Source organism: Phalangium opilio, unplaced genomic scaffold (assembly GCF_054372755.1).
Source record: "Phalangium opilio isolate 3A_F unplaced genomic scaffold, DU_Popi_V2 ptg000217l_1, whole genome shotgun sequence".
Classification (NCBI taxonomy): Eukaryota; Metazoa; Arthropoda; class Arachnida; order Opiliones; family Phalangiidae; genus Phalangium; species Phalangium opilio.
The window spans coordinates 9,141,848-9,152,228 of NW_028324218.1; the positions used below are offsets into that span (position 1 = coordinate 9,141,848).

The 10,381-nt window shown below is 37.6% G+C and overlaps 2 protein-coding genes across 3 annotated transcripts; one reads left to right on the forward strand and one right to left on the reverse strand.

Moving 5' to 3' along the window:
- Positions 1-3,606: 3,606 nt before the first annotated feature.
- On the forward strand, positions 3,607-8,455 carry LOC149616147 (uncharacterized). The gene is made up of 3 exons (XM_089856212.1): positions 3,607-4,248; positions 5,947-7,537; positions 8,186-8,455. Exons 1-2 carry the CDS (start codon positions 3,726-3,728, stop codon positions 7,404-7,406), a joined length of 1,983 nt encoding a protein of 660 aa, XP_089712338.1. The 5' UTR covers positions 3,607-3,725; the 3' UTR covers positions 7,407-7,537; positions 8,186-8,455.
- LOC149616148 (uncharacterized) lies at positions 8,279-9,785 on the reverse strand. Of its 2 annotated transcripts, none has more exons than XM_089856214.1 (2): positions 9,405-9,785; positions 8,279-9,318 (listed from the first exon to the last, which is right to left on the reverse strand). In XM_089856214.1, exon 2 carries the CDS (start codon positions 9,296-9,298, stop codon positions 8,684-8,686), a length of 615 nt encoding a protein of 204 aa, XP_089712340.1. In that variant the 5' UTR covers positions 9,299-9,318; positions 9,405-9,785; the 3' UTR covers positions 8,279-8,683. The 2 variants fall into 2 exon arrangements, with proteins under 2 accessions (XP_089712340.1, XP_089712339.1); XM_089856213.1 differs by having other exon boundaries at positions 9,402-9,785.
- Positions 9,786-10,381: the final 596 nt, after the last annotated feature.

Here is a 10,381-nt window from a genome sequence, read left to right on the forward strand (position 1 = left end):
AATAAACGAAGCTAAGCTAAGCTAAGCGAAGCTAAACGAAGCTAAACGAAGCTAAGCTAAACGAAGCTAAACGAAGCTAAACGAAGCTAAGCTAAGCTAAGCTAAGCTAAACGAAGCTAAACGAAGCTAAGCTAAGCTAAGCTAAACGAAGCTAAACGAAGCTAAACGAAGCTAAGCTAAGCTAAGCTAAACGAAGCTAAACGAAGCTATACGAAGCTAAGCTAAGCTAAGCTAAACGAAGCTAAACGAAGCTAAACGCAGCTAAACGAAGCTAAACGAAGCTAAACGAAGCTAAGCTAAGCTAAGCTAAACGAAGCTAAACGAAGCTAAACGAAGCTAAGCTAAGCTAAACGAAGCTAAACGAAGCTAAACGAAGCTAAGCTAAGCTAAGCGAAGCTAAACGAAGCTAAACGAAGCTAAGCTAAGCTAAGCTAAGCTAAACGAAGCTAAACGAAGCTAAACGAAGCTAAACGCAGCTAAACGAAGCTAAACGAAGCTAAACGAAGCTAAGCTAAGCTAAGCTAAACGAAGCTAAACGAAGCTAAACGAAGCTAAGCTAAGCTAAGCTAAACGAAGCTAAACGAAGCTAAACGCAGCTAAACGAAGCTAAACGAAGCTAAACGAAGCTAAGCTAAGCTAAGCTAAACGAAGCTAAGCTAAGCTAAACGAAGCTAAACGAAGCTAAACTAAGCTAAACGAAGCTAAGCTAAGCTAAACGAAAATAAACGAAGCTAAGCTAAGCTAAGCGAAGCTAAACGAAGCTAAACGAAGCTAAGCTAAACGAAGCTAAACGAAGCTAAACGAAGCTAAGCTAAGCTAAGCTAAGCTAAACGAAGCTAAACGAAGCTAAGCTAAGCTAAGCTAAACGAAGCTAAACGAAGCTAAACGAAGCTAAGCTAAGCTAAGCTAAACGAAGCTAAACGAAGCTAAGCTAAGCTAAACGAAGCTAAACGAAGTTAAACGAAGCTAAACGAAGCTAAACGAAGTTAAACGAAGCTAAACGAAGCTAAGCTAAGCTAAACGAAGCGAAACGAAGCTAAACGAAGCTAAACGAAGCTAAGCTAAGCTAAGCTAAACGAAGCTAAACGAAGCTAAACGAAGCTAAACGAAGCTAAACGAAGCTAAGCTAAGCTAAGCTAAGCTAAACGAAGCTAAACGAAGCTAAACGAAGCTAAGCGAAGCAAAAAGAAGCTAAACGAAGCTAAACGAAGCTAAACGAAGCTGAACGAAGCTAAGCTAAGCTAAACGAAGCTAAACGAAGCTAAACGAAGCTAAACGAACCTAAACGAAGCTAAGCGAAGCTAAACGAAGCTAAACGAAGCTAAACGAAGCTAAGCTAAGCTAAGCTAAACGAAGCTAAACGAAGCTAAGCTAAGCTAAACGAAGCTAAACGAAGCTAAACGAAGCTAAGCTAAGCTAAGCGAAGCTAAACGAAGCTAAACGAAGCTAAGCTAAGCTAAGCTAAGCTAAACGAAGCTAAACGAAGCTAAACGAAGCTAAACGCAGCTAAACGAAGCTAAGCTAAGCTAAGCTAAACGAAGCTAAACGAAGCTAAGCTAAGCTAAGCTAAACGAAGCTAAGCTAAGCCAAACGAAGCTAAACGAAGCTAAACTAAGCTAAACGAAGCTAAACGAAGCTAAGCTAAGCTAAACGAAGCTAAACGAAGGTAAGCTAAGCTAAACGAAGCTAAGCTAAGCTAAACGAAGCTAAGCGAAGCTAAACGAAGCTAAACGAAGCTAAACGAAGCTAAGCTAAGCTAAACGAAGCTAAACGAACCTAAACGAAGCTAAGCGAAGCTAAACGAAGCTAAACGAAGTTAAGCTAAGCTAAGCTATGCTAAGCTAAGCTAAACGAAGCTAAGCTAAGCCAAACGAAGCTAAACTAAGCTGAACGAAGCTAAACGAAGCTAAGCTAAGCTAAACGAAGCTAAACGAAGGTAAGCTAAGCTAAACGAAGCTAAGCTAAGCTAAACGAAGCTAAACGAAGCTAAGCTAAGCTAAGCTAAGCTAAGCTAAGCGAAGCTAAACGAAGCTAAGCTAAGCTAAACGAAGCTAAACGAAGCTAAGCGAAGCAAAAAGAAGCTAAACGAAGCTAAACGAAGCTGAACGAAGCTAAGCTAAGCTAAGCTAAGCTAAACGAAGCTAAACGAAGGTAAGCTAAGCTAAACGAAGCTAAGCTAAGCTAAACGAAGCTAAACGAAGCTAAACTAAGCTAAGCTAAGCTAAGCGAAGCTAAACGAAGCTAAGCTAAGCTAAACGAAGCTAAACGAAGCTAAACGAAGCTAAGCTAAGCTAAACGAAGCTAAACGAAGCGAAACGAAGCAAAACGAAGCTAAACGAAGCTAAACGAAGCTAATCTAAGCTAAACGAAGCTAAGCTAAGCTAAACGAAGCTAAGCTAAGCTAAACGAAGCTAAACGAAGCTAAGCGAAGCAAAAAGAAGCTAAACGAAGCTAAACGAAGCTGAACGAAGCTAAACGAAGCTAAACGAAGCTAAACGAAGCTAAACGAAGCTAAGCTAAGCTAAACGAAGCTAAACGAAGCTAAACGAAGCAAAACGAAGCTAAACGAAGCTAATCTAAGCTAAACGAAGCTAAACGAAGCTAAGCTAAGCTAAACGAAGCTAAGCTAAGCTAAACGAAGCTAAACGAAGCTAAAAGAAGCTAAGCTAAGCTAAGCCACTCTTAACCACTCTAGCCACTCTAAGCCACTCTTAACTACTCTAAACCACTCTAAACTACTCTAAACCACTCTAAACCACTGTAAACCACTCTAAACCACTCTAGCCACTCTAAACCACTCTAGCCACTCTAAGCTAAGCGAAGCTAAGCGAAGCCACTCTTAACCACTCTAGCCACTCTAAGCCACTCTTAACTACTCTAAACCACTCTAAACTACTCTAAACCACTCTAAACCACTGTAAACCACTCTAAACCACTCTAGCCACTCTAAACCACTCTAGCCACTCTAAGCTAAGCGAAGCTAAGCTAAGCTAAGCTAAGCGAAGCTAAGCTAAGCGAAGTGAAGCTAAGCGAATCCACCTTAAACCACTCTTAACCACTCTAGCCACTCTAAACCACTCTAGCCACTCTTAACCACTCTAAACCACTCTAAACTACTCTAAACCACTCTAAACCACTCTAGCCACTCTAAGCTAAGCGAAGCTAAGCGAAGCCACTCTAAACCACTCTAGCCACTCTAAGACACTCTAAACTACTCTAAACCACTCTAAACCACTCTAAACTACTCTAAACCACTAAGCTTAGCGAAGCTAAGCGAAGCGAAGCTAAGCGAAGCCCTAAGCGAAGCTAGGTTTCCTTGTAAAAACCATGAGTTTCATCGAGTTTTCGGTAGATTTATGCAAATTAATATTCTTGTAGCAAACTTTTGAAAATAGTGGTGGATGGGGAATTTTATGCAAATTGGTATATTGGCTGCAAACCATTGAAAATACTGGTTTTATGCATGAAAAAGTTTTTTCAGAATTTATGCAAATTAGTATTTTGGAAGCAAACTTTTGAAAATGGCGGCCGTAAGCAAAAAAATTGGTTTGCTGGAAACTTATGCAAATTAGTAGCGTCCTTTTTCTGTTTCTCATCGTCATGATCGTCTGCTTAGTATTCTACTTGACCAAAGCCGCGAAATCGGTATCCCTTTCCAATTTTCACCACCATTTTTTGATCGAAAGTGTGTTTTTAGATATTAGCTTCATTTAAACAATTTGAAGATGTCCAAAGAACAACGTGCTAAAGCTCAAACACTTGCTAAAGGTTGTTGTGTGCCAAACTGTTACAGTCGTTCTGGTACAAGAAATCCCGCTCTTGGTTTTCATAAATTCCCCAAAGATCCCGGTATTAGAAAAGAATGGATTGCGCGAATTCGATACGTCATGAGACAAATTATGAAATTGCCTGAAAGTGATGCGAAAAGACAAAACCTGCTTAAAAAATACAGGAACAAGAAGCGTAATTTCCCCAATAAATGGGAACCAACTTCCTCACATTCAGTGTGCTCCTTGCACTTTAGAAAGAATGGTAGAAAGGAATCAGTGGACCGATATCCTATTTACATTGATGAATATGAATTTCCGAGACTTATCCCCACTCCAAATCGATCTTGGATACGCGTAAATGAATATGATTATAAAACATTTGAACCAGCAGCTTTTGAAACTTTCCCAAATCTGCCTGAAAAATATGTACATCCACTACTGGACAACAGACGTGTTAAAGATTCAGTAGATTTTATAGGTATGTATTAATGTGAATTTTTGTTTTAATTTTGTGTGTAAACGAGGCTTCGAAATAAGACAAGTCTACGAGTAAAAACCAGTTTTTTAATTTGCTGGACCACTTTTTAATTATTCAAACCCAAGCCTCACTAGTCCTTAGTACTACTCAAATAATTCCAAACTTAAATACATAGTGTAAGGGGAGCTGGTCCTTGGACCAGTTTCGAAAAATAATCCTTATTTCCTGTAACGCGATCAGCTTGCGTCGTAGAGCGCGTGATCGAGTGAGCTATGAAATCAGTTTCTCAAAGCAAAGCGTGGGACACATGGCTCCCCTGCAAGTTGACTTTCCTTACGAACCGGACTTGGAGCCTAAACTGGAGTTCGTAATGAAAGTCAACTTGTAGGGGAACCACATGACTTGCGCTTTGCTTTTAAGGGGTCGGACACGTGTTTTGAGAAGTTTCTAGCTTTGATTTTAAAACATCTAATGGCTTATTATAAGATAATATCTTAAGTGAAACGACTCAAAGAAATTTGTCCTTTCTGTCTGTAATATGTAAAAAAGCGCCTTAAAGGGAGGGTGAAGTAGAAAATCAAGTGATTTTTTATCGATTCTTCTACTAATTATAAGACCAGCCTGCATAGTGAAACATTCAGGAAATACTTCCGAATGATTTTAAAATTACAATTAGGTTCAGATTTAAAGGATAATTTTAAAAAAGGACTTCCGACCAATCACGTAACGCCCTGCCTTTTTATTAACAAAATTCTCGTGGCACGTTCCGCGTTGAATGAAATTTATCACGAGATTTAATAAAATTAGGCGCGGGACGTGATAATCGTGGCGCGAGACATGGAACGTGCCACGAGAATTTTGTTAACAAAAAGGCAGGGCGTTACGTGATTGGTCGGCAGTCCTTGTTTAAAATTATCGTTAAAATCTGAACCTAATTTGAATTTTAAAATCATTATGAAGTATTTCCTGAATGTTTTACTATGCAGACTGGTTTTATAATTAGTAGAAGAATCGACAAAAAATCACTTGATTTTCTACTTCACCCTCCCTTTAAGACATACCTCAAAACAATTACCACTACCTCCTATATAAAATTAATTAACTCCCCTGATGACGTCATTAGGGGTTGTCATTGTTCATTACCTAATTTGAAACTCGCGTTCTCGGTGGTAACGTCATCAGAGGGGAATTTAAACTGATTGAATAGTTAAAAGAAATTTCAATAAGTAGGCTTTTTATGACTACGCGTGTAGTCCCTATATCAAAGCTAGCTTTTCTTAAATATTCCTATAATGTTCCATTTGTAACATCTTTCTACAGTAATTTCCATCGTAACCCTCACCTTGCTATAAACAGATACCATAGGATTGCGGAACTGAGTTATTTTAAAAACTTCATGTAAATCATAAGTTCATAATATATGGAACTTATATTTTAAACTTATTTTAAATCTAATAGATGACTACATAAAGTCCTTATGTTGAGAAACCAGAGGAGGGAGTTCTTCCCACCCGCAAAAGGACTTTATAGATTCGTCTATTAAAGCGGCCTTGTTCTTTGTAATGATGACATTACAATGACGTAGGCCGCCATCTTAGTGGCCATGTCTGAAGTGACGTCATAGCACAGGCTCTAAAGTTTTTAAACCATTTTAGATTATTATTTCACATTTGGAAATATTTCTTGTTTCCATTTCAGAGCATAGTTACTGCAATCGCTTCATAAATCGATCAGAGTCTTGGGAAGAAGTCTCATTAAAATACGAGATCGCTGATTTGAAAAGAGAAATAGAAAAACTAACCCTTCAAAACGAGATCCAATTGGATAAACTATTAGAATATAAGAAGGCAATTGACGATAAAACCGAACAAAACCAACCTTTTCGAATTAAAAAAATTGCTGAAGATAGTCGCAAACTCGAATTTTACACTGGATTCAAATCCGCGCCAGAATTTGAAAAGTTTTACAAGTGTATCGAACCAGACTTAGATAACTTACACGTAATTAACAGATCCAATGAATACATAGGAAAAAAACCGAGAACAGAGTCAAATCACGATAGATCTACTACCCTAGACTTTAAAAACCAATTATTTTTGTTCCTATGTCGTATCAAAGCTGGATTAGTGGAAGAAGATTTGGCATATCGTTTTGATATAAGCCTTGCCTCCGTTTCAAACATATGGAAAACGTGGCTTAAGTTCTTAAATGACAAACTTCCTCTAATTATGTCCTGGCCCTCTAAAGAAATTCTCGATTCATTTATGCCAAAATCATTTTTGACAGATAGTACAACGCTAATTAATTATCAGATAAACAGTAATGCCAAAAGAAAAACACCTCCGAATGTCAACGAGGCAGTACCTGACGAAATTGTAATACCTAACAAAATCCCTCGGTTAGATCGACCTGAACAAAAATCCCCATCTGCTAATGACAATTCAGCGATAGATCTTTCACCCGTTATATTCCGTGATACAATTACTCCAAATTTTAATTACCAACGTGATAATGCGCAACGTGGTTCAACATCACAAGTCATAAATTCTTCGCGGTTTCAAACGATAGATGATAGATTTGAAGGAAAAACGTCTGCTTCTGTGAACCATGACAAACGTAGTCGTACCTATCAAAGGGATGGTTCTGAGTCACAATCTAGTGTTGAAGATTGTTCGCTACAATTGTCACAATCTAGCGAAGATTTTGCATTACATCTATCACAATCCAGTGACGAAGATTGTACGTCACAAACTAGTGATGCAGAATGTAAGTCACAGCCCAGTGAATTGCAATTGAATGAAAACTCTACTACACATCAACAACACATTCACGAAGATTCCGCTTCACAAACAAGCAAAAGTAGTGAAATTCAAGATGCTTCACACACTAGTGATACGAATGAAGTTACAGAAATTGAACATAACATAAGCTCAACAGTATATGTTGAGAAGTTCGGCGGGGTTGTGAATCGGTACAAGATCTTTAAGTACACCCAACCTATCTCTATGCACGAGCAGCTTAGTAAGGTTTGGACGATATCGGCTTACCTCGAAAACTTGACACACGTGGCCAAACCCATCAGAAGAGATTTAATAGATAACAGGTTAAGGAAAGAAAAAGAGTTAAATGATATGAATGAATTTGAAGAATCAAATTAAAATGATGATTTCGTTAATGTAATTGCAGCCATAATATAAACTTTATTTTTGAAAATGAAAACCATTAAAGAATTTTCTTGAAAGAAGCTAAAAGTGTGGTTGTGTTTTGCCAGATTAAAGGAAAAGTGCAGGTATCATAACATTATACCTTCTTTTATAAATATAAAAGGAAAAAATAAATAAATTATCTCTTATTACAAAATAATTAGCATTTAATTAGTCTTAAAAACGAAAACTACAGTGCCACCCGCCATTGATCTAGTGGCGTCTGCTAATTAGAACCACTTACCCATATAGGATTGGCTGGATTCTCACGGGCCGAGAGAGGTAAGAGGTTCGATTTAACAGACGCCACTAAATCAATGGCGGCATGCGCAATAGTCCTCGTTTTTAAGACTATGTGCGAATTATTTTGTAATAAGAGATCATTTAATTTTTATATTTAGTAAAAGGGCGTTCTTTAAGGTATAATGTTGTGTTACCTGACTTTAATCAAATCAACATGTTTGACGATGATTTTATAATGTCATAGCATTTAATTAGACTTTAAAACGAAAACTACGGTGCCGCCATTGATCTAGTGGCGTCTGCTAATTCGAACCACTTACCACTACAGGATTGGCTAAATTCTCACGGGCTGAGAGAGAGAGGTAAGAGGTTAGATTTAGCAGACGCCACTAAATCAATGACGGCATGCGCAGTAGTCTTCGTTTTAAGACTTAATTAAATGCTAATTATTTTGTAATAAGAGATCATATATTTTTTCCTTTTATATTTAGGAAAAGGCCGTTCTTTTAAGGTATAATGTTGTGTCACAAATCAACATGTTTGACGATGATTTTATAATGTCAATGAATTATAGTCTTCTATAGTACTTTTTAATAACACTTTTATTGAAACATTCATACAAAAGAGGATATTAATATTAAACAAGTTATTTTTGTCTTTATTGAACATGCAATTGCATACATAAAATTTTCATGACAAGTTTATCAAAAAGTCTTTTCGATGTGAAGTTGAAATGGATTCTTGGTAAACCAATGCGAAAATGTAACGAAACTTTATTAGATTTTAAAGGAATGGTAAATCTCTGTTTTTGATGTAGAGATGGAACGCTTCTTTATATTCTTCTAAACTGTTCAATAATACTTTTTATTGCAACATATTAAAGAGGATATTATTAATATTAAACAAGTAATTTGGGTCTTTCTTGACCACGCATAAAATTTTATTTTCATGACAAGTTTATCAAAAGGTATTTTCGATGCGATGTTGAACTAGATTCTTGGTAGAGGACCGCGAAAATGCCACGAAACTTCATCAGATCTCCGAAAATTGGTAGATCTCTCTCTTCGATGTCGTCGAGATGGAATGGACGGTTGTTGCGGTGGTTGATCATTTTCAAATAATGTGATTGCAATTGCATTCACATTGTTAGCGCTTTCGGGTCTTAGCAAATGGTAAGGACACTTGCCGCGCCTTATTTGAAAGACAATTTTTTCGAGTGTGTCATTGTCTATTAGATCATTTCTCACTGCTTTTTTAAACGCCCTCATAAAAATAGCACGCTTATGATAACGCCTGTCTTGTTTGACATTTTCCCAAACCCACAATTTTGTCAACCATCTTTCACGGTTTATTATGTATTCCTCTTGACGTTGTCTCGACTTAAAGCACTTTTGAATAAGGGCAAATTTTTGGCAAGATTTTGCTTGGACACAGGGTCCAAGCTTCTGATTTTCATATAATGAGTCTTTGATGGGGTTAAAAAAACCAAAACAATTTTTGCAAATATTACGAAATTCATCATCATCATCTTCATAATCATCACAACTTGAGCTATTATCACTATCGTTACTGGTAAAGCTATTAAATTCCATTTCGTAATCCATTTTAAAGACGAATTATAATGCTATATGGGTTTTCCCAGATTTAGACTTGTTTATAATGAAAAAAAAAAGGAAAAATAATAATAATAAAACACGAAAAACTCACAACCTTGACCTTTCAAGTGCCGGTCGAATATGACTCATAAGCGGAAATTTTATTTGACTCTGTGACTGTGGTGTACATAAAGTTAACCGTCAAAATGGCCAACCCTCGCCAACGAATTCAAAACACAATCACAAACAATTAGAAGAATGCTAAGCAGACGAACCTACGCCGCTACAATTTATGCATTATTTTTTTTTTTGGAGGTTTCAAACTTTCAATGCGAGTGGGTCAGTGGACCTCGGCAAGGATGTGATTATTCAGGTATCATTATGTGTGTAAGCAGGGGAAGGAAATGAGGTTTACTTGGGAGGTGACGGACGGGGTGTGGGGGTCAAGTCACCTCCGGCGGACACGGGGCAGTCGGCACCTATAGGGTAGGATCGCCGACATCAGTCTGGGAAATAGCACACTTCCTCTGGTCCAAAACCAGTTTATTAATTGCTTGGACTAGTTTTTTAAATCAAAAAGTGGGGGTTACTGGTCCTCGGGACCAGTTTATTAATTGCAAATATATAGGAGTACAAAGGCTGGGACCAGTCCGGAGACTAGTTTATTATTTTGGACCCTAGGGGGTCACTGGTCCCAAGGACTAGCTTAAAAAATATCCTTATTTCCCAGACTGGCCGACATGTGTCTTATTCCCTCAAACGTTGCCGCCCAGAAGCTTGGCTTACAGGAGTGCGCCACATTCCCGGCTTCTCTCATCGTTTGTGGTCTGCCCGTGGTCTGCCAGTGCTGAACGCAACGCAACAAGGACTGCTTTGGCTTATTATGGTGCATGTGGAGAGCAATTTTTTTACTATCAAATATTTAAAATAAACATATTCTATATTTTAATTATTGATTACTTCTTATTAAAGTATTGTAAAAAATGTTACAAATTCTTAAGCTCACTCCGAAATAAAGCCGGTATTCCGGGGTCAAAGACTTTTATCACCCCTATTACGGGCCCCTTTTGAAATTTGATTAGCCAATCATAC

Coding starts and splice junctions, on each gene's coding strand:
- LOC149616148 (XM_089856214.1), bottom strand. CDS start 9,298: ATGGATTACGAAATGGAATTTAATAGCTTTACCAGTAACGATAGTGAT.
- LOC149616147 (XM_089856212.1), top strand. CDS start 3,726: ATGTCCAAAGAACAACGTGCTAAAGCTCAAACACTTGCTAAAGGTTGT. Junction 4,249..5,946: donor AGATTCAGTAGATTTTATAG/GTATGTATTAAT, acceptor TTTCCATTTCAG/AGCATAGTTACTGCAATCGC.